The sequence below is a fragment of the Myotis lucifugus genome, unplaced genomic scaffold, assembly GCF_000147115.1.
Source record: "Myotis lucifugus unplaced genomic scaffold, Myoluc2.0 scaffold_11, whole genome shotgun sequence".
In the NCBI taxonomy this organism is placed as follows: Eukaryota; Metazoa; Chordata; class Mammalia; order Chiroptera; family Vespertilionidae; genus Myotis; species Myotis lucifugus.
Window position 1 is genome coordinate 10735869 of NW_005871059.1, and position 24329 is coordinate 10760197.

At 41.6% G+C, this 24329-nt stretch overlaps 1 protein-coding gene across 1 annotated transcript in view; it reads left to right on the forward strand.

Annotated features, from left to right (window-relative positions):
* Positions 1-6131: 6131 nt before the first annotated feature.
* The window catches only part of NHSL1 (NHS like 1), a 116948-nt gene continuing 98750 nt past the window's right edge, over positions 6132-24329 (forward strand). Inside the window, exon 1 of the mRNA XM_006084418.3 lies at positions 6132-6333. Coding sequence (XP_006084480.1) covers positions 6132-6333 — 202 coding nt within the window. The remainder of the gene's footprint in view (positions 6334-24329) is intronic.

Here is a 24329-nt window from a genome sequence, read left to right on the forward strand (position 1 = left end):
TTACAAATTTTATTTTTACCTTTTGGAATTTAGCAATAAAGAACTGATCACCATAAAAGTCTCAGTGTCTCCTTTTCCAGAAACATGTTAAGATCAAAAGAAGGAGGTAAGTCTTTCGACCAACATTTGTTCAATGTTGTGTGTAAGGGACGTAAGGGACTTGAAGGTGGGAAGGTGAGATCCCTGTCCTCGGAGCGTGCTGGTCCAGCACTGCGCTAACTCCAAGGTGGCCTGTGGCCTGGCAGCGCCCGGGCCCTTTAGGACTTCGGAATTTCAGGCCCTGCCACAGACCTGAGTCAGACTCTACATTTTATAAGATCTATGATTTATGTGCATAACAAAGTTTGCAAAGTACTGGTTGAGTAAGGAAGAAAAAAATAATTATAAGGATCACTGGAGAGGCCGTAGGAGAGGCACCAAGTACAAAGGAGATCATGATTAAAATAACTTTTTAATTTGGAATTTTATTTCAGTTTGAGAGTGAGTTCATTTTGGTCTTCTTATATCAGTTTTAGGGGACTTCCTCAACTGAACCCTTTGGATGGGGATATTTTCATTAAGGTTGGGACAGTTAGGATGTTTGGTTATTGATGCTCAGTAAGCCAATGCCATCCAAGGTATCTGTCGGTGATGGCTCTGTCCCGGGCAGACTTCAGCCCCCTGCAGAGCGCCCGCCCCAGGGGATGGAGAGCAGGAGTGCTCTGCCATATTGCTCCCGTATCAAGTGATCCCATGGGAACCATGGGGCTAAGGCTTAGAGTGCCAGATCTGTGCAGGGGTCCTTGTCAGGCATGAGGACGCTGAAAGGTGGGACTTAAGCTGTGATCCTCCATAAGTACAAATGCTTGTATTTAATCTTCCCATTTAGGGAACCAACCCTATTAATTCCATGGAAAGGGGCATCTTCTGATTCTTAAAGCTAGAGCTTAGTGAAAAGGCAGTGTTTTCTTCTGAATATTGGATCAGTGGTAGGTGAGGGGACCCTGAAAATAGGCCCTTCTCTGAATAGGCAAGAGGCTGTGCTTTGTCTTCCGTGACTTCTTTCTCCAGCCCATCGGCTCTTTAGTTCCGTAGGGGCTAGGAGGTGGGCGGGGAAGGAGGATTTAGTGTACTGTGGGAGATGGTTTGCTTGGCCCTGAGGTTAATATTTTCTTTTTCTCTTTTTTAGTTACAAATAGTGTGTACAAATTACCCCAGAGAAAGATTTCCATTTAAATCTGCTCTTAAATTATGCATAAGAGAAGACAGTTGGACAACCTACTGTACCCTGTCCTAGTAGCTAAAGGTCCCAGTGGGTCGTCTGGGTGATTCATGTGGTAATCTGATAGGGTGCACACTTCACTGCCTCTGCCCCGTCTGGCTGCCTGAGAACAGGACACAATTTAGAGTAACTCTCCTCACTCCTGTATATGTTTTTTCCCCCAGTTTTGTCTCTGTTCATAAGTGTTCTGTCTGTGGGCCCCACCTCCAGCCACACCAGCCAACCCCACCAACTCTTATCTGTGTTAGCCCTGTTCTCTGTTGGTTTCTGACTTCAGGGTTTTGTTTCTCCTCTTCCTCCTTCCAGATTTGAAGGGGAGGGTCAGGGCAGAAAAGGCACACAAGGAAATTAAAAGTCACAGTGTTCATTTGTGGCCTGTGAGGCCAAAAAGCTGATGGCACTTGAAATTAGTTCCCACTCCTGGCTGGCATTTTATACAGATGGCAGGTGGACCAGTTCCATGCCTCAGTGGGCTGAGGGGTTTGTCTAATCCTGTCCCTGTCATGTTTAACAATTTTTATTAAATAAAAAACTTCCATTTGAGCTAAACGCCTTTTTTTAAGGATGGGTATATATTAAAACATTAAATATTGTATCTTTTGGCAAGGACCTTCCAAATGTATTCAGTCTGTCCTCGTGACTCTTGGTAGCATCATAAATAAATTTTTCCAAATTAATGGGCATTTGACTCATTAATTCCCAAAGAAGGTGATTCTCGAACTTCCCTTAGTAATATATTCTGGTGCCTCCCGTTCTTATAGTTAACTTTCTTTAATGTTTTACTGAAAATGTTCCTGAAATAATATAGGGCCATTTCTTATCCTTTTGTTAGTAGTCAGTGGTAAGCTTTTCACCACCCTCGAGGGCTAAGAACTTAATCATACACCTGGTGTAGACCCCCCAGCCATTTCACCCCTTAGGCTTCTATCCAGTAAGTGCAAGGACAAGGGTGCTGGCCAGGAGGCGGCTGCGACAAGGCCCTGCTGCAAAAGGCATGTATTTCATTCTGTGAGCCCTCCTCCACTCCCACTACTTGTGCAACGTAAGTAGGATTATCTGACTTCCCGATGCCTGAAGCTCCGCTGTGGCACGTGGTAGGAAGGGAGCGGTTATTGGCATAGACGATGACAACAGAAGTGTCTGTTTGACAGCCTGACAGTGAGTGGGGAGCTGGGAAAGCACTGCACAGTGAGGGATGGGGTAAAAATCTGTTCAGCACGCCTGTTTCAAAGGTCTAGGAAACGTGTTCTCTAGTGTAGATTTTCATGGGGAAAATGGTTAAATTAAGATGTTTCATCGCATTGAAGAATACAGCTGAAGCTATTTGAAAAAGACAGATTACATTGTAAAAATCAGGATTTCCCACTGCAGGGTGATTGGGAACACGGGCAGTAATGTACAGGAAGTGCGCAGCACAAGTAGCCACGACCCTGTGCTGGGACGGGTGGACGTGCAGGGCCGTTGGATTGATAGTCCAGGTAATTAAAATGTGTGGTTCATCTTAGTTGCCAAATAATTATAGTTTGAATGAATGTAATAGCTTTTCACGCAGCCCCACTTACTGGTACGGTTTTCTAAGCTAATTGGAATATATATCTAACATGGATAGTTAGAATCTCAATGTTTCCTCCAAAGCTGATTTAAACCATTATGTTCTATCTTGTCACATAGGAACTCGGATCCCGTTGTAACAGTAGTTAGTTTATCTGACCTTCTTTTACATTAAACAAAGATATTAATAATCATGGCCTGACAGAACAGAAACATGGATGAGCTCATTACTGTGCAAATGTACCCATAGGTCTCGTGAGTAATGGGAAACCTGTTAAGGTTGTTGGGAAGTCAGCCTAAGTGTGTACTTACTTTGAAGGAGAGTCAGGAGTCTAGTCCCTGAACTGACAGGTGTCCTTCCTGGTTGCTTGGCAGTATCTGTTCCTCTAGCCCAGGGGTGGGCAAACTTTTTGACTCGAGGGCCACAATGGGTTCTTAAACTGGACCTGAGGGCCGGAACAAAAGCATGGATGGAGTGTTTGTGTGAACTAATATAAATTCAAAGTAAACATCATTACATAAAAGGGTACGGTCTTTTTTTTTTTTTTTTTTTTTAGTTTTATTCATTTCAAACGGGCCGGATCCGGCCCGCGGGCCGTAGTTTGCCCACGGCTGCTCTAGCCCCTCCCCTCAGTTCCTTCCCAGATATGTGTAGGAACAGGTGGTACTGGAGGAAAGCACACCAGGTACTAATGACATCCATTCATCTATGGCAGTTCTCAACCTGTGGGTCGCGACCATCGGAAAACACATATAGCATATCAGATATTTACATTACGATTCATAACAGTAGCAAAATTACAGTTATGAAGTAGCAAGGAAAGTAATTTTATGGTTGGGGGTCACCACAACACGAGGAACTGTATTAAAGGGTCGAGGCATTAGGAAGGTTGAGAACCACTGAATGCCATTGTGTGTGCTTGTGGGCGCACTCCGAGGAGCCTGAGCTGGGGAAAGCATTCCACAGCACTCGCCGTATATAAAGAGCAGCACAAGGTTTATTTCAGAGCTTAGGTATTTCTCTTAAAAATGGAGACATCAAGGAGGAGACAGTTGTGTTTCTTGTTTGGGGTCCATGGATCCTTACGGAATGGGTGTCATGAATCTCTGAAATGGTAAGCAGCGTTTGAGATGTTTACGTATTTTCTAGCATGGTGGTCCTTTTTTTTTTTTCTTTTTATATTTTGATTCTCAAAAGTTCTGTGTCAAGAACACTGGGTGTTTGAACTTGGATGTTAGCCACTGGTGCTGTACATCATTTATACCACTTTGCCATTGTACTAGTGATCAAAGTCGAGATATCATTCCAGTTTACTAGCGGAAGCAGGTCCAGAGCGCTTGGTGATGCAGCTAGCATCCCCGGTAAGTGGTGAAGCTTTCAGCCCGGTGGTGTCTGACATGACCTGGTTCCGTTACTGACTCCTCTCTGTGACATTGGGTTGTCACTTACCTCTCTGGGCCTGGATTTCCCCACCTGTAAATGGAGGGGTTAAACAACATGATCTCTTAAGGACCCTTTTAACTTCTAAATTGAGTCCACATCTGCATCACCTGAACTGCTGTGGCTTCGCCCTTCAGTCCAGTGCCTGTCCTCTGTCGAGGTTCCCGTGGTGGTATGAGCTCCATCCCAGGAACACTCCGTGTTTTCCTACAAATGTTCCAACCCTGGTAAGCTTGTAGAGAGCCCTTTTTTTAAAACCTCAATTAATTGTAAATAAATGACTTTTATACATAAAAGACTTTTAATACATAAAATATATTTAATATAAACTAAAAATCCTGCTTTTATAATTTTTAATCACGGTTTCTTTTCTACTGCAGTTTGTTAGTTTTAATATATGTGCTCAATTCTGAGTAAAGGAAAGTGAGATGGACCCAGTTCTCAACCTGTTGCTCATTAGCCTTACTCTGAATAACATTTTGGAGAGGGGATGCCAATTTATGATGGAAAGTTGCAGGGACTCTTACCACTCCTGTGGAATTATGTTGGCCTTGATGAAATGCTTTCAAGCCTGTGGCTGTAGGTATTTTGCATGTCATGATTAGAGTTTTACGTGGGGTCTGGGGACTGGAGCCTGCAGGTAATTGCTGCTAGCATGGCTCTCAGGTGATGGTTCTCCCCTGGAGGAAGGTCATTCAGAGCTAGTGAGGAATGGCCCTGGGGGTGTGGGCTGCCAGGGGGCAAGCAGAAGAGGGTCCTCAGCCCCACACTGGCAGTCCGGGGAAGAGAGGAGAGATCATGACAGGTGCAAGAATGGCTGCATTTCACCTTGCTGACAGCGGGAGTGAAGTGATAGCTGGGTCAGGTTTATTCTCTTTGGAAGCACGTTTCCTTTGATAATGACATTCCTAAATCCACCTAGGAAGGCTGGATGTGTATATCACTATATACTCTTTTAAAACCCCTTCTCAAAACCCCACCCTGAGAAGCGTGGTCTGATAATAAGCATGTTGTTGTGTTTTTATCCCCGAAGTCTGTTTTCTGCACAGACTTGCATTTCCTCGCTTTGCTGGAGTTCAGAAGTTTGAGCTGCCTCTGAAGTATTGGCTGTGGAGAGGCGGGGTTTCCCGGCTCCAATGAGGTGCCTTCAGTGTAGGGAAAGCCTATCGCCTTTCACAGGAGTGCCTACTTTGTAATCCAAGCACCAGCCACGCAGCCCGTTTTATTGTTTGTGGAGTCCTGTGGATCCTGAGCGGCTCCTGGCTGGGAAAGAGGGCAAGTGGGCGGCTTAGGACGCTGCACGCTGGGCTGCGGCAAGTGAGCCGAACTCGACTTCTCCCAAGTCACCTGGGAGGGTGAACTCTAAGCCTGGCGCCTGGGTTGACGCTGAATCTCTTTCTCCAGCCCAGCCGAGGAGTTCACAGGCGGCTGGCTTTCTGCCCTTGTGAGGAAAGATGCCTGGGAGAGGAGTAGGGATGCTAGGTGCACAGCAGAGGGTCGGAGTGCTTTGGTTCTGTTCTCCCCAAAGTCCTGACAAGTGTTCCTGAAATGAACACCCTGCTTGATTTTTAATTTTTTACTTTTAATTTATTTTAATTTTATTGTGGTGTGTGGCCGTCACTGATCTAGAAACCAAGTAGCACAATGTGGCTGGAGTAAAAAAAAATTGTTTTTTAACCCTTCATTTTCCTTTTCTTTGTCATTGAGTGACAGAGATACAATCTTTTTGCGTAAAGCCGTCCGTGCCTGACTCTCACCGTTGTCTGAATAAGTGGGAAGGAGCAGGCTCATGGAAAGGACCCGGACCAATTTTTAAAAAAGAAGCTTTTTGTCTGCTGGGCTGTCCTTTGTCTAGAGTGGATTTTGATGTGAAAGAAGATGAAAAAGGAAGGCTCTTCAGGTTCCTTCAGACTCAAGTCAAATCCAGGCTCCCTCTCACGTGCTGTGAGTTGGATAAATTTCTCCTCCCTGTCCAGGCAGACAAAGAGGCTGTTTCGCAGTGACGGGGAGCTCTCCGTGTGTGGGCAGCAGGTGGAGGCGGATGATGAGAACTGGATATACAGAGCCCAGCCCAGGAAAGGTGACTTGATTCTTTGTTAATTTAAACATTTTTTGAAGTGTGCCATGTAGAATTCTTTGTTTCTAGCACTGATGTCCCTTCACGATCTTTGGCTTCATTAGGCGTTTTGGGTGGTTTTTGTATTGGAATTCAGTGTTATTCAATTGTTTACATGTCTAAAATAGACGGGCTCTTCCAGCTAGATTCAGTTTGAGATTGTGCCCCTCGGAGAAGGATTAAATAGCCGTTATCAATCCTCAGCACTCCCCCCCGCACCCCCAACAGATCTGCACGCTCATGTGACATGGTGAAAAGTTCAATGGTAAACCACCATCGTAGGAGGAATCTTCTGCTCTTACAACACTTTGAGGTCAGGACGTGGAGCTCTTTTCTGAAACAGTGCCCTGAGGAAACGTTGGGAATCATGGATAGCCCCCTAGCATCTTCTTAAAGAAGACTGATGAATCACAGGAAGCTTGAATTGAACAGGTGTTGGGTGACATCAAGGAAAATTAACTCACGGAGGGCTTAGCCAAAAGGAGTTTTTGGATTTCTTTCAAGTTCCTTTTCAGACCAATGTTGATCTCTGTTTTCAGGTTTAGCATGTTTTGCCTCCCTTAAGGTGAGGGGGAAATACCAGTCCCGGAGTGGGAGGGGGAGAGAAGGAAACATTTCAATATTTCTTAACACACCCCTATTTTATATTTAGAATTTGAGTTCTTCCTCTTAGCATGCTTGCTGTAGACTGGATTGTTAGGCTCTAAAATGGTTTCTCGATTCGGTGCAGTGGCAAAGCCCAGTCGGGGAGCACTATTTAAGTTATTACAAAGGAACCTGACATTCCTTGGGATTGTGTTTTCTCTGTTGATCACATTTTTCCCGTGCCAAAAGAAACTCTCTAGACTCAGGGACCTGCTCTGGTCCCTTCTTTGGGGAAACAAAACTGCTGAAATGTGAGAGAATAAACTAAGTTATGTATGTACAGTAATTATATTCCATGGACTGAGAATCAAACACAGCCCTTCTTCCTGGATCATGTGTGTTAAGCATTTGTTCTTGTCTGTTCAGCTATGGCACAAGGGGGACGAGTTAATGCTCTTTGAAGATGTCAGATTTTTACTGGGTCAAGGAGCTGGTCGACAGTGGTCCGCTGATCTTGAGCTTAAAAATGCAGGTTTTCATTTCCGATGCTGTGTAACTGCCAGGCGTAGACCAGGCATTTGCGCCTGATGTCGGGAGTTGTGTAGTTTAGTAAGTCCGTGAACTTTACTTTTCTAAATCAGGCATAAGCTGTGGTTTTAGTAAATGGATGGGTTGTAATGTTTGAAGCAAACATGTTAGAAGGGTGGATACAGTGGTGCTGTGGTTGTGGGAGGGTGTAGTTTTGATTCTTTTGGCCTTTGCCAAACATTTGGTGTTTTTTATATATATATTACTTGTTTTAAGTCAACTGCTGTCAGAGTTTTGCTAAAGATTGTATACATGTGAGCATGTGGCTTTGGAATTTCTATCATAGATGCTTTATCTAAGTTAACATTAATGGGAAAGAGACTGAGAATTTGCATGTGTTCATTTTAGTTGGGAAACGAAGCAGATATTGTACAGTTGACTTGTGAAAAATAAAGAAGTCATTGTAAAGAACAGGGGTGACTTGTAAAGGGAAGGGAGGACTTGTTTATGCAATAATACAAAAGATTGTGCTCTTTATCCCTCAACGTAATAGGGCACACAGTAGCCTCATGAAGATAAATGGAAGCATAGTGCAGCATATGAGTTTATGTGGTCTTAGGAATAATTAGGCATGGATAATATTATCATTTTTGACATATGAAGTTGGAGGAAATCCTTAAAAATCTAGAGATAAAAATTCATGGCATTATATTCTATTTTCACATTTGTCTTATAAAAGCAAGTTGACTCCCAACTTTGATATGTGGTCTCAAAGGCATGTTATAACAGTTGATCTTTATTCTACCTAATTCTTTCCTTTGGAGAAATACAGAAATGACATTTGTTTATGCTTGCAGATCAAAAGAGTTAAAATCAGAAAAATTATGCAAGGTTGGAGTTTTGTCTTAGGAGCATCAAATAAGCTAAAACTCTAGCAAGGAATGGCAGTCAGTGCTAAGAATGCCCAATGGCCATATTAGCATTTGGTTGCAAATAAATATGCATTAAAGACCTATCGATCTGATGGGAATTGTGCAGCACCCTTTTTTCTTATACATCTATCTGCCCAGACCACATGCATCTGAATCCACTTTCCTTTCAGCCTTCTCCCTAACACCTGTACCTTATGTGAGCATTTTTTTATTTTTATTTACACAGGTTTCTATGAGCTGGGACAAAAAACAACAACAGGGCGGTCTCGAAGAACTAGATAAAATATTAAGTGGCACTCACTGTTTGTGTCTTTCCACATACAGCACCAACAAGCAGTGACAGCTAGAGGTAGGACAGTGTAGCTTAACAAGTCAACCTCACCTCAGCAGTTGGTCTCCCCTGTGTTGTGTCCCCCACCTCCCCTCTCTCACCCCCGCAGCCATGGGATCTTTCTCCCTCCCACCCTCCCATCCAGCAGCTGCTGCCAGGCGGGAGTGTTTGCCTGCTCCCTGCCCACTGTGTCCAGGTCACATTGCTTTGCACATAATTGTTTTGCACTTTAGCCCATTGAATCCCTACTGTCAGTGTGGGTAGTATGTTGTGTAAGATGCACAATCATTTTATAAAACAGTTCTTTCAAGTTTTATTACAACCAAAGAAGCTCTTTTTATAGTGACTCTCCATGCTGGATTGCTCATCAGAAACATCGCAATAAAGTGTTTAAGTTGTTACCCTTATGGATCTCTACCAGAATACAAACTTACAGCTTTATAGTTTAATGTTGTCACTTGTACTCAAGAAGCTAAAGATAAAATTACAGTTCTAGAGACTTTTTGGGAAACTTTTTATAAGAATAGCATGCTGCTAAGAGGCATCTTTCTGAATACACTACTTTTGCTGAGCCTCAAAAGTAACTAGAAGATAATTCTGATGTAGCCAGGCAATCACAAGTAAAAAAATATTGGCAAATAATGTCAAGGTGGCACCCCAAATTTGAGAGCAAAACTAGATAAATAAGTAATCTTTATCTTGAGGGTCACTGTGTGTATGTTGGAAAAATAGCTAAATGGAGTTGATCTCAGTGTCTTCATAAAAGAGATAAGAAGGATATTATCTTGCAGTGAATATACTGTTTTCCTGCATTCTTTCTACTGATGTTGACATTCTATGAAAGACAGTGAGTGCCACTTAATATTTTATCTGGTTCATTGAGACATTCTATGAAAGACACAAACAGTGAGCACCACTTAATATTTTATCTGGTTCATTGAGACTGCCCTGCTTTCTTTTGTTCCAGCTCCTGGCAAGTTTCAAAACTCTCTTGCATTAACATTTGTGCTCAGGAAGGTAAAAATGAATTGAGTAACAGCAATGATCAGTTCTTACATTCATAGTGTGACACGGCCATTATAGTGATGTTTTGACTGAGACATTAAAATCAAGGGTGTGAGTCTGTATTCTCTTGAGTATTAAATTTAGTGCATCATGAGCTAGTTTGTTAGATGCTTGTGTAATAAAAAAGTGGAAGTCAGTTGTAGATGAGAGAGCATGTAGCTCTTCATATAGAATTCTTGTATTATGCATTGAAGGCATTTTTCCTGAGAACTGTGTGTGGGACACAAAGAGATATAGCTCTGAAGTCATGGAGTTCATACTTCAATGGAGAAGCAGATAAGACATTTAAGGGGGAACTCAAGAGAAAATGCAGGGTATTTATGAGCAAGGATAAAAATGAATGGCTTAAATGAGAAGGTCTAGATAAAGAGATAATATCTGAAGCATTTTCATGTTTTGCATGGTCTTCTGGCTGTTAGCGTTGATTCAAAGTTTAATGAGCTCCTGCTTTGTTACGAACATTGTGGGAGGTTTTCAAGGGAAACTGGTGACTAACAGTATTTATTCTGTGCTTCCCCTGTCTCACTCACTTCCCCTTCTCTTGTCAAATAAAACCAAAAAGAGGTGGAATAATAATGGGGTATCCTCTCCTTGGGCACAGCATGTTTTGTTGTGTTCTCAGCCCTCTGTTCACTTGGGCAGAGGCGTGATTGATGATTCTGGTATTGGCAGGTCAGCAGATAGAGCGGGTAATTGACATGCAAAGCCCCAGTTTAAACAGTGATTCCACTCTCTTCTTCTGGACTTTGTCGTATACTTGTATATTTATCACATTACTGAATTTGGATCATTTGGATTTCAGTACCTTCCCTTCCCACGGACTACTGAAATGGCCTGAGTGGCCTTACTAAGTATCAGTGGTAATGGAGAACCCATACATGAGATAATCAGCTGTTGAAGGTGGGAGTTGGCTATATTTAAAGTAATTTCATTCCAGTGTCCTCCCTAATGAAATTGTTGCGGGAAACAGGATCCACGTGCACAATTGGGTTAGCAGTGACTTCAGATATTACAATGGGGAAAAATGGCATGGAAGACCACACGCAACAAGGTCAAGATCCTGTTTCTGTGTAAATAGCCGTGATTTATTTTTGATCATAAAACTCTTCAAAATTATGGGAATTAAGAAAACTTTCTTCATGGCATTAAAGAAACCTAAAAAATGTTGGCAAGGATTATCAAGGTAGCATCCCAAATTTGAGAGCAAAACTAGGTAAGTAATATTTATTTTGAGGGTCACTGTGTACGTGGGGAAAATAGGTAAATGGAATTTATCAGTGTCTTGATAAAGGAGATAAGAATATTCTCTTTCAGTGAACGTAATGTTTTCCTGCATTCTTTCTACTGACATTGACATTTGTGAAAGACTCAGGCAGTGAGTGCCACTTAATATTTGATCTGGTTCATTGAAACTGCCCTTTTTTCACCTTTGATTATTTTTTCTTTTGAGGCTGGGAGTCCCTGTTGTCTTACTTTCTTATTTTACTGCAAAATTGATTTCATTTTTTATTAAATTGATGAAGTTCTATTGAAATGATGTTTTATGTATTACCCATTATTTACGTATTTTAAAAAGTTTGTGGATTTATTTAGAGAATTAGACATACTTAGCTTACTAGAAATATCTTAGAACAGTGATTTTCAAGTGGTGTGCTGCAAGGATTTTTAAAACATGCAATACCTGGCTATTTAGTCAGGGGCACTGACCTCTTTTCCCTGAGGTTGTCAAATAAAAAATTGACAACAGCCAACACAACAACAGCTGTCTGGTGTGAATGAATCAAAATTACTAATTTTTTGTCAGACCGGCAAAAAATATAAGATATTTTTTGGTGTGCCACAGACTTTTAGTAATCAGTGAGTGTGCCATGAGCTGAAGAAGGTTGAAAGGTTGCTGTCTTAGAGTGATAAAAGAAGTAACTTACTGTCAGAGCTTAGTTTTGGAAGTGAGTAACCTGTGTTCTTTCCTATTGAAATGTCTTCACTGGGTTTTGGAAACATTTTCTAAATTGTTCTTTTCAAACAATTATTTTTAAAAATAATTCAAATATACCCTGCATATTAATTAGGGTTGCTTTTTGTAAAGTCTCTTGCAGCTGTTATAAAATGTGTTACATTTCCATGTAATTTCAAGGGTTTTTGGTTTAACTAACATTTTCTACCAAATTAAAGTTTCTTAAACTACACTATTTTCTGTGAAATATTTCACTTGTCAGTTTCCTCTCCTCGAGGTCTGTTGTGCACAAGGCTTGTCCGTCTGGGCTGTATGTAGCTCAGGCCCTGCCAGCTTTACCTGCCCTCTGAGTGGTCTCTTTCTTGTTATCTCCACTCTTGTCCTCCTTTGAGCCATCCTTGAGTCCACAGGCAGTCAGAGCAATCCTCCTAAAATACAAATACTAGGATCGGGTCACTCTCTGTGGCTCCCCATTGCCTGCAGAGTGGAGCCCATATCACTTGCCATAGCACGCAACCCTGCTCCACCTGTCCTGTCCCCTGCCCTGTTTACCTCTAGAAATGACAGATGGACCGATGCTGGACCGTTACAACTCCAGAACTTTCCATTTCCCACCCCCTACCTTTCTCATTCCCCATGACAGGGTGCTCCAGTCCCCTCCTCTGCCTGTTGACTTCTGCTTAACCTTCTAGACTCTCTTTAAAGCTCTGTGAAGCCCGATCCTCTAAGGGCCAAGCTGATACTCCCTTCTCTGTGTTATTTCTCTACCTTCTACATACCTCAGTCATTGCCTTTCTCTTACACTGGATTCTACTTTTTGTTTATTTGTCTGTGTCCTTAGCTGGACTGTGACCTCTTTCAGGACAGAGACCAAGTCTTATGTGTCTTTTTTATCCCCCAGGCTAAGTTGTCAATAAATGGTTGTTGACTGGGTGGACCTCGCTCCTCTGCGACACTGTTAATAGTGCTGTTTGCACAGGCCAATGGGCCAATCCAATACTCTCTGAATTTGCACCGTGTGCTTACTTTGTCAATTATATTGATGAATGTAACCTTACAAGTGCTTGCAACTCTGAACTTTTTTGAGTGCATCAAAAGAGAGTTTGTGGGCACATAATTTTAGTGGCAGGCTGCTGTTTCCTGTTGCTCCACTCAAACTGAACATGCCCCAAGTACTTTGTAGAAATGTTTGATCTTGACTGTTTTGACCATTAGTAAAGGTGACTAAGTGAACAGAGAGGAGGAATGGGATAGATGATGCTATGCCTGATAGGGAGGGCCAGCTCAGTGCTCCTGCAGCCTTTTCTTGACCCATTTCCCTGGCTTTCAGCTTTAACCTGTTTCCTTGCTTTCACCTTTGCTCTCCCCCACCCCACCCCCACTGCAAGATAGGCTGAACTTCACACAGGAGCCTCAGTGACCCTGTAAAATATCCAACATAAATCATGTTGTGTAACTTCACTGCTTAAAACCCTTCACTGGCTTTCCTTCTCAGCTTAAATACTAACGTCTGTACCAGGTCCTATAAGGCCCTACCTGATCTGCCTCATCACCCATTGCGTCCCTAACCTCATCACCTTTGCTTTCCCCTCACTGTCCCCTAAGTCTCCTTGCGGTTTTTGGAACATGCCCAGCAACTTGACCTTCCCTCTACTGGAATCCCAGCTGTGCACATGGTTCCCTCCCTGTCTCACTTCTTTCAGATCTTTGCTCAGAAGTCATCTCAGTGACCCTATTTAAAACTGTCACACCTTATCCTCACCCTGACCTTCCTATTCCTATTTCTATTCTTCTCCAAAGCACTATATTACATATAGTATGTACTGAATATACTATATACATTATGTATTTATCTTGGTACTGCCTGTCTCCTCAAACTAGAATTTCACCTCTAAGGTAGGAGAGGTTTTTTTGGTGTGCTTCAATAACCGGTGTCCTCCCAAGCCTGGCCCATACATAGTAGGTGTTCAACAAATTTTAGTTGAAAGAGAGATCGAGTGATGCAAAGAGCACGAGGTCAGGAAATCTGGGTGTTTCACGTCTGTCACTTGTAACAAATCGCATAAATCTAAGCTCTAGTTTTAATTTCTGTAAAATGCGATAATAGTTATAATAGTTATTCATCATATATGTGGGTAGCAGGTACAGCTTATTATTGAATAAGTGAGAATATGTTCTGTAGAAATTGGATCTGGTTGCATTTAATGGGACTGTCTGTGGGGATGGCCGTCTCATCACCATCAAAGTCAGTGGAGTCACGAGATCTTCATCCTAGTAGAGCATACACTGTTCTGTAGCATTTTCAGTATAGAAATAGGCAACCCAGGTGGACGCTATCACTTCCTTTACATAGTTTCTACCTCAGTTTTTATGTGAAATCCTGAAATGATTAAAATACCAAACTGAAAGTCATGTCTAATTTTGTCAACCCACCCATAAATACTAAAAATAACTAACACTTAATGAGTACTTGCCATGGCTAGCCACTATTAATAACACATTGCATGAATTAACTCATTTAATAAATATTATCTGGATACCATAATTATTCAATAAAAATAATAGTTGGTTTGATAAGCAAGGAAGGGTTAGATCATCAGGGAGAAGGAAAAACTGGGCATGCTTAGATAGGATGAGACAAGGAACTCAGTATATGCTTCACGAAGAGGAATGAACCTGGCCGGTGTGGCTCAATGGTTGAACATCGACCTATGAACCAGGAGGTCATGGTTCAAATTCCGGTCAGGGCACATGCCAGGTGGGCTTGATCCCCAGTATGGGGCGTGCTATAGGCAGTCGATCAATGATTCTCTCATCATTGATGTTTCTCTCTCTCCTTCTCCCTTCCTCTCTGAAATCAATAAAAATATATTTTTAAGAAGAAGAAGAAGAGGAATGACATGGAAAGTACTGAGAACATAGAGTCTTGGATACAGCAACTTCCTGGTTTAAGGGCAAATGCTCTGGTTTGAGACTGTTTGGGTGTGTGCTTCATGCCTCGCCTCACTTCAGTGTTTTTGATATCAAGCCTGTGTTTTATCCAGCGTCTTGCGCTTTGCAGAGAGGAAGTAAGTATTTGCAGTGTGAACACGGTCAGGGTGATGCTGAAGGAAAACCGCTCTGGTTAGGGCTTGCAGCATGGGTTGGAGCTCCAGGGACGGGAACCTGGACGGGGCTGTCGATGCTGAGGAGAGACAAGTGCTGGGTGAAGCAATTGTACAGGCACCCAAGGAAAGGCAGTTACGAAATTTTTATAACAGATTTTCATGTTAGGCTAGTCTTATTAAAAGGAACCACAGGTTTTAATAATTATTTGTTCTTGTAGCAACAGCATCTGTCCTTTTCAAAGGTATAGTTATGTTTTTCCTAGCTTTCTGAAATGTGGGTAGCCTTCACCTTGAATTTCTAGTCTTCCTAATTAAAGATGCTGTTTATGGTGATCACTGTCTTAATAAATGTGATTGGATCCCAGTTCAGTTTGATTTACAATCATCATACATATTGTTCATATACGAGATGTGCTGTGTGAGGCTGGGGGAGCTGTAAGCTGGTTGCAGTGTTGTCTCTATCACGTGACCCTCCTCAGCTCTTACAGAACCTCTTCTCTGTACCTTCAAACGCAGCATCACGGGGTGGTCTCTGTCACTTACGGCTGACATTTGATGACTGACTAATCACCAACAATTATTTACTTAGTTCTTGCTAGAGCCCATCACTGTGCTGGAAGCATCCTGTTTTGGCTATTTAAACACGTAGGGTGCATGGTGAGTGCTTGTCTAGCTGAGCCGTTGTCTGACACTATCTCCCTGGGGATTGAGGGGGTGTTGTCAGCTGGGGCTCCCAGTTGTTGCTCCCCCCACCAGTGCCACCCTTTGCTAGATTCATTCCCAGGACCCGGGTGGGTGTGGTGGGGTCTTGTGTTCCGAGAGCGCCTGATGTTTAATAGACTTTCTATAAAGCAGCACTCGGGGAAACCACCTGAGGAGCAGCCTCTGGCTGAGCAAGGTGCAGAGGGCTTGGATGGGCGTGACCTGGACTGGAGCCTTCCCTAGGGCGGCACTCATTAAGCGGGTGGCATGGAGAGTACCTGCCCTGCCACTCTCATGGCCTCCTGTTTTAGAAAAAGGCTGCACTAAAGGCAGTAATGAATGGAAGATAATGGAAGGAAGTGGCAGTTGACTGGAGGCAGAGGAGGGGATAAGCTCTGAGGGGAGAAGAAACCATGCATCTCTGTACCTCTCCACTGAGCCTTCCCTTTGCTAACCGTTTTCTGATCCTGTCCCCTACGTCAATAAAGCGATGGCAGTCTCCTGGGAGTCTGCATATGCTGCTTGCACAACTAATTGTGCGCTTGTAATAAATTAGGTCTGTTTGTTTTTTAAGACATAGGTAAATAAAGTGTCTGTACATGGTTGGAAAAGGCAAGGGACAAGGATAAAAACTAATTTATTAACTGGTTAAAATAATGTTAGTGGTACATGTAAATTGTCAGATTTGGGTTCCATATATATTTATCTTTCTCTAAGAAAAGCCCATTTGTAAGTGAAAGCCACAAGCAGCTGAGATTTCAATAAACTGTATCACTTGGTTTTTGTCTTTTGAGTAAACTTTAAAAGAGAAAGTGAGAATAAATTTATTTGATTGTTGGTGCAGTTCCCTCTCTTCTATTCCCAAAGGTTCTCTTTCACTTTGTAATTCTAAACGCCGCAGCTCAGGTAGAAACTGGGTATCTGGTGTTTCTGGATTACATTTGGAGATAAACCAGAGTTCTTACCTGAACAGGTGTGTATTGCTTCAGTCTGGATTGGTTTGGGATTCTTTTACAAAGCATACAAAAGACAGCTTGTGAGCTTTCCTTCGTGGGTGGTTGTGGCTAGTGCTTGGCGTGGCTGCTGCGGTCATCCTGACGGGTAGTTATTTATTTACATATTTTTTTCGTTTAAAAGTGCTTTGACTTCCTGGAAAAAGAACTTTGATTTTTACTTTAAAGTAGTTTTATTGCAGCCCTGGCCAGTGTGGCTCAGTTGGTTGAAGCATTGTCCCATACACCAAAAGGCTGCAGGTTCGATCCCCGGTTGGATGATCTCTCTCTCTCTCTTTCTCTGTCCCTCCCACTGCCCCCTCTCTCTCTCCCCCTTCCTCTCTGTAAAATTAATTAAAAACCATCCTCGGGTGAGGATTAAAAAAAGTAGTTTTGTTGCAGAGTTAATCAACACACTCTATTTCTACTATAACAAGATCGTTCAAGTACTTGTTTTCCTTGCTAGCTTTCCAGGCCCAGTTTTTTTGTCCTTAGGTCTGAATGCCTGCATGTGATTGTGTTCTAAGGATCCCAGTTCGGTTTGCTTTATGAGCAATCTTTGAGACACCTTGTTGCATGTGGGTTGTTCTTGTGTACAGCTGATGCTTCATGAAGCTGGAGAGGTTGGGCTTCCTCTTGGGCAACATTCCTTTGGATCATCAGACCTTGGTTTACAGCCTACACATTGGGACAGGTGTTAGTTGATCCAGTTACCCCTGTTCTTATGTCATTGTAACCAGAGGAAAGTTATGTAACTGACTTTTGAAGGTTATGTTTCACTCTAATAAAGATTTGAACAAAAATGGAATTAGTAAATTTTCCTCTAGTTTCTAAGAAAATTGAGTTAGGTTTCTCTACAACAAATGCTTCTTTGGAATGGGAGAAAGAATCTTTTAGAGTGGATCTGTGGTATGAATGTTTGGGGGTTTACAGTGTCCAGGAAGTTTAATTGTATTTGGTTTAAGTCAGTGACTTTGGAAAGTGTGCCTGTGTCCAGAGTAATCATATATTACATTTGTTCCTAGCCACCCATTGCATATACACACACACAACACACACACACACACTTATACATATACACACATATGCATATACAGTAAGTCCTCATTTAATGCTGTTGATAGATTCTTGGAAACTGCAACACTAAATGAAACAATATGTAAGGAAACCAATTGTAATAGGCTAATTAATATAAAGAAGAGTTAAGTAGCAACGGCAACATTTCTGGTCACAAAAATACATCACCAAACTTCTAAATAAAGACCCAAAACGCTTCTAATATTAAACATTGAAATAAATGTGGGCACTACATACATTTAAGAAATATGGGTAAAAGCAAGGAAGAGAATAATTTTCCAACCCACTGATTCCCAGTCAGGGTCATGGTGGCCAGTCCGGCAGTTCAGGGAGCATGGTGGGCACCCACACTGGTCAGAATGCCCTTCCATCAGAGGGCGCACTTGCACCCACACCCACTCACTTAGACTGGGGTAATGTACACACTCCAGTTCACCTCCTGTGACACCGCTGGGATGTGGGAGGAGACTGGAGACTGGAGAAAACCCACACAGACATGGGGAGGACCTGGGAGAACATGCAAACTTCACACAGTCGTCCTGACCTGGAATTGATTTTTATCTTTTCTCATCCCCTTTATCACGAAATGAGACTGAATGAAACGAATTTCCGAGGACCTGCTGCATATAAAACGAAACAAAAGCTTTGTGAAAATGCTTACCTTTACCGCATGTCCACGTGTGATACTTGCAATTTTCTCTCCTGTTTTATTGTCTTACTTTATTAGACAGAAAAATGTCAGTCCTGACCTACGAAAGTTAGGTCACTGCCTTCACTTGGCAAGTGGTGCTTTCTGTGGACCTCACTTCTTTTGTAGGGTTTTACTGTGCGGAGTCCAGATGGCTCCTGCACGGTGTCTACAAGCACAGACTGATGGTGTTTCTGTGGACAGTCCACTGTCACATCTATGTTGTGGAAGGGCCCCACACACCAGAAGTGGTATCTTGAGGATGCAGTGCGGATCAGGGGTGCATCTCAGAAACTCGTCTGGTCTGAGAACTAAGGACAACAAGCGCCTGAGCATGCATGCACTACGTCAGTCCATATCTAGGTCTCCCTTTGAGCTCCGAGCCCAGGACCGTGTCGATGAACAAAAGGAAATGCTGGGAAATTGGCAGGCAGAACGGAGGAGTCCCAGCACACACCATGTCCCTGCTGGAGCACAGTGGCACGGAGCCTTGCTAATGCACTTGGAGGACTGCTTGCACCTGCTCACCCACCCAAGGGAAAGCTCATGAATAGCAATGCCTGTCGAATTTCTGCCTTCTTCTGGAGATGCCTCTGTCATTCTGCCTACTGACCTATTGTCCATTCCCCATGGGGGAAAATTCCTTGAAAAGTTCATTCCATTTAACTGTACCTTCAAAGTGTTGGATCGTGGCCTCTCTAAATCAGAGAGCCTGTCTGAACTGGGAGAAAAGTTGCACTTTCTTTGAAACAAAGCTATTATAAAAAAGTGATGATTAGTTAGAGATAGGTTTCTAAATTTTGATCATATGGACTACATGTTAGCTTATATAAAATGCTAGAAGAATATGCCTTTTATTTATTTGCATCTATATATATAAAAGCCTAAGCGACCAGCTGACCGGCCGGTAGCTATGACGTGCACTGACCACCAGGGGGAAGATGCTCAATGCAGGAGCTGCTGAGCGACAGCAACTTTGCAGAGTGCCCTCTCACATTCCGGGACCCCTCGGGGGATGTCAGAATGCCAGTTTCATCCCAATCCCCGCAGGCCAGGCCAAGGGACCCCACTGGTGCACGAATCCGTTCACCGGGCCTCTAGTTTCCTTATAACAGAAGTTTGCTTCATTCATTTTTCAGAATTTAAAAAATTTTCAAAATATATTTTTTAAAATAAAATTTTTTTTCTAAAGTGTACTCTGCATATAGAGTCTTGATTGCAGGTCTTGGTGTGCTCCGCAGTCACACCTGGTTGGTCTCATTTCATTGCTGTGACAGTCCTGTGAAATGGGCAGGACAGGTGGCGTGGCCCTTTTTGTGGTGAGAAAGCAGTCTCTGAAAGATGAAGTGACTTGCCTATATGGATAGTAATGCTATAGACTGGACTTGAATCTACTTTTTGTGACTTAGTCCCACACTCTCGGTGTGATGTGGGGCAACATCTCTGCTCAATCCACAGAGCACAATCAAACCTGCTTCTGATGCCTTGGTGTCACCATGAATAGTGGTGAACCTTGTAATAACCTGGTGATGCCCTGGTGGCTCTGCAAGGATCTTTGCTGTGGTGTAAAGTGGGTCTCCACTGCATGTCTATTATTCCACGTGTGCTGTAGGCAGAGCTTTCTCTTTCCCCACCGTGCAGCCATGCCTGCCTCTTGTCCCCACCACTCTCTGGTTTGGTGTTTCTAGTTTGTTACCTTGTGTGGAGGCTCTGGGCAATCCACTTTATTACAGCAGTGTTGACCTGAGCCCTGTGAGAGATGCTATCTAGTCATTTTGACCTTTTGACTGTATTTTGAGTGGGTGAGCTTGTCAGAAAAGTGATCTCTCGATAAACGGGATGTTACTGTGCTGTGCGTAAGTATGTTTTTTTACACGTCTATCCTCTCTTGGCTTCTCTTTTTAGTACAGTTGAATGAAGGACATGTTTGTATTAATGTGTGGAATTGTGACTATATTTGGGCATCCCAGTTCTTTTTGTAAACGTTAACTTTTAAACACTTCTATAACACTGAGTTTTCAAGTAGGATTACTGCATTGTTTCACTTAATAAGCAAGTGTAGCTTTTAAGCTTTGTTTCACCATTATTCACTTTCTCTAATAACTTGTTAAGTTCTCATTCTCTCTCCTCTCCCTCCCTTCTCTTCTCTCTATCTGATGTTTGGACACCACATATATTTTCTTGTTTTTTCCTATGGGTGAAATCTCCTCGTATCTTCAATTTCCTATCTTTCTTCACATTATCTGCTTATAGAAAAGTAAAAAAATTGTGAAGACAAGACATGTTTCTCTGAATAATTAACATTATCTGAAACCAGCTCTACTCTACTAAATATTCTTGGCCAATCACTTTAAATGACATTTGATCCTCATTAACACAAATGGGAATTATATAAAACGTGACTGAAAAGCTGATTGGACTCTGCCCTTTTTGCAAGTTTCTTAATAAACCACCATGTCCCAATTTTCAGAATTAGCACGATCTTTTAGTAGTCGGTGTTGAAATGCCACAGTTCCCATTTTGTATGATAGGCCTACAGTAGTTGCTCAGTGAATACTTTGATTTACAGATAGGGGAGATGCAAAAATGTTTGTATGCAATTTGAATAAATTGAAAGTAGAGATTAAAATAAAATTGTTTTGTGTGATTCAAGAATTGAGGCTCAGAGAAAAGCACAACAATTTCAAAAAGCACTGTTACCTTTTCTCTTATTCTCCAAACATTAGAGAATTGATAGAAAATGCTCACTCCTGATATCCAAAGCTTTTGATGCCTAGCGTTTACTGTGTGTTTTGGATGTAAAATCTCAGAGATAATGACAGTTGTAAAGATGTCTTTCTTTCCAGATGAAGCAGAATTTCAGAGAATTCTGACTATTTTGTGTATACCTAATCAGAGAAACCAACTGTAGCTGTTATTTAGACAGAGGGTTTATTGAAGCAATAACCACAAATTTTTCTCTCTTGGTGCCATTTGAGAGCATTTGAGTAAATATTTGCATATAGCCCCCAAATTGGTGCTGTGAAGGGATCCAAGTGGAGTTACCTTAACAAAACAAGGCTAACTTATTGGGGCTGGAAGGCACCTCAGAGATAGCCCTGTCTGATGTCTGTGACCGATGAAGCGGGGGTCCAGGGAGGCCAATTAGCTTGCTTAAGACCCCACAACCCACCGTGGCCCAGTGAGGCGGTGCCCTGGCATTCCTTTCCCCTCTCCTAAATAGTATTGAGATTGTGTCCCTTTCTGTTAGTTTCTTTAATTCTGACATTCCTGACTGCCCTGTGAAGGTCAAGTGACACATTCCTTTGCTGACCTTTCAGAGCAGGTTTGGGAAGCTTTCCATTCACTCTGTATCACACAGAAGTTTTCTAAATAGATGTGCCCAAGACAGGCAACTTACCAATGAGAGCAGAGGCAAAGAGGGCCATCAACCCTGGAAACAGGCTCTCTGGTGTAACTTGATTCCACTCACAAAAGCAAAATTTATTCAGCTTTCAAAGAATTGAATGGAAAAAAAAAACCTCCCCAAAAAAACAAACAAAAACCCCAAGGGCTCCAGGCTGCAGCCTTTCCTTTGTGTGAACTGGAATCCTTAGAGACCGTGGAATAACTTAATAGAGCTGTCAAAAGCACACCTGCCTCCGAAGAAATAAGTGCGTTCTCAAACTTTAAACTTAGTATTACTGTTTTTGACATGTAGCTTTCTTCTTTTTTGCCCTTTTGAGAGGTTGTAGAATTATTATCATTAATAGCAGAATTTGCAGAGATGCATGAAATAAAAATGGAACAAAAATGCCAGCCATTATCATCGGCAGAATTGCAGACTTCTATTAGACTTAACTTACTGGTCTTAAGCAAGAGAGAGAGAGAGAGAGAGTGTGTGTGTGTGTGGGGGGGGGGAGGGGGCGGGGGGAGGGAAGGGAAGGAAGGTAGAAGAGAAGAAGAGCTAAAACAAAAATAAAAAGGCTCAGATCAGTTTGGCGATCAAAGAGGAGGATCAGAAAAGAGCTGTTTCTGTGGAAAGCTGTCCTCTGTGGACCTTGTAACTCTGTGATTATCATGCACTGTGGCAGGACGCCTCCCTGGAATTGGTCTGCCAAATTGAAGAATCATTTTCTTGCTTATTTTTAAACTGCTAAGCACAGGGAACAAGACTGAATGAACCTAAATGCTGTGGTTTCCTCAAACCATTATTGTTGTAAATCCTATGGGTTCTGAAATAACTCGCTATTCCTGGGAAGTTTCAAGCTGCCTGGCTGCTCAGAGAGAAGACTTGGCAGTTGAAAGGGAAATGATTAGCTCCTTCCTTTCACCGTTGTCGCCAAGGCTTAAGTGGGTCAGAAGTTGGAGAATGTGGTGATTTCAGAAATAAACTACCTTTTTATGGAAATTCTCCAGGTCTTTACAGAGCTTTGGGTTTTTCAAATATAGAGTTGGCTTAAAAATGAAATATTTTAAATTTATAAATTTTAAGTATCAGAATAATAAAAAGTTATCCGGAGGCTGGGCACTTACTGTATGTCTTCCTTTTAACTTTTATGTTTTTGCTTGATGATTCACAGTAATTATAGTTCAGTTACTCTCTCTGGTTATGAGCTGATGTTTTATTAACACGTAAGGGTGGCAGAACTTGTGTTGCTCCTGGTTGGCTGCCTCGTGATCTTGAATAATTCTGATCTGTAGGCTGATTTCTCTTTAGAATGATTAGGATGGGGATTGTGTGGGCAGGAGAGTTGCACCTGTTTCCATAGTTGAAGGTTGGTTATTGTTTTAACTTCCTTAGAGTACTCAGATGTTTAGGAAAAAATGATGCAAATAGCCTCTTTATTTTAGGTTAGTTGTTTTTTGTTGGGGAGGGATTGTCATTAATATGGTATTTTAGGCGTCGATTCCTCAAGGAGCACAGTGATGAAATATATAGCATAAAAGGATAAAAGGGTTTTGTTTTTTTAAGATGTAAAACTTTCTTTATTCACTGACCACAGTGGTGTATTTTGAAAACTTTAGGTAATCCCCCCAAAAGCTACTAGACTAATAAGTGAATATTGCAGGGGTGCAAGATATAAGACAAGCATTTAAAAATCAATTGTATTTCTCTATACTAACACCAAATAATTAGAAAATGAAATTTGGAGAGTGACTCCATTCGCACACAGAAATACTTAGGAATAAATTTAATGAACAATGTGACAACTACAAGACATTACAAAAGAAAATTATACAAGACCTAAATGAGTGTACATATTTATCATTCCAAGAATTAGAACACCCAATGTTGTTAAAATAGTAATCGAAATGAGGTTATTTTTATGTGCTTTAACTTGGACTCTCCAAAATATAACACATATTTATTAGGTCTACAGAAAATGGCAGAGCTTTAAGAGAATTAAATGAGACTCTAGTGGTTTTATAAGGGAAAAACAAAGCCACTAAAGGGGATTGGGGATCATTATTATGACAGTATTTGTATCCTCCCTCCAGCTGGACACACTGACTTCAACATTCTTACATATTTTCAGAAAAATTCTTTTTTCCTCTCCATGTCCATCATCCTTCAAACATTTAATTTAGGCTGAATGAGAGCAGGAATACTGCTTTCTGAGTTTGCTCTAGTGAACTTGCCTTAAGAGAGAATGGTATCTGTGTGTATGGGTTTGAAAATGAGGCCTCTTTAGACTATGGATTTTTTAAATAATGTATTTTTATTGAGAAATAATTGACATATAACAAAATAATGATTTGATATTTATATATTGTGATAGATTATTAATCTCTAAAGAAATTATGATTTATAAATATTCCATCATAAGTTTAACTTTTAATGATCAGTAACTATTATTCAATAATGAGTTTCAATAAGTACAGTTTTATGTAGGAAAAAATAGTATCTATTAAATTTTAAGGAATATGTTAAATATTTTTATGACTCTTCCCAGGAATCATTATGCTATTAGATAGATATCTTCATCTAGATTTTATACATATTCTTCTAATTTTTT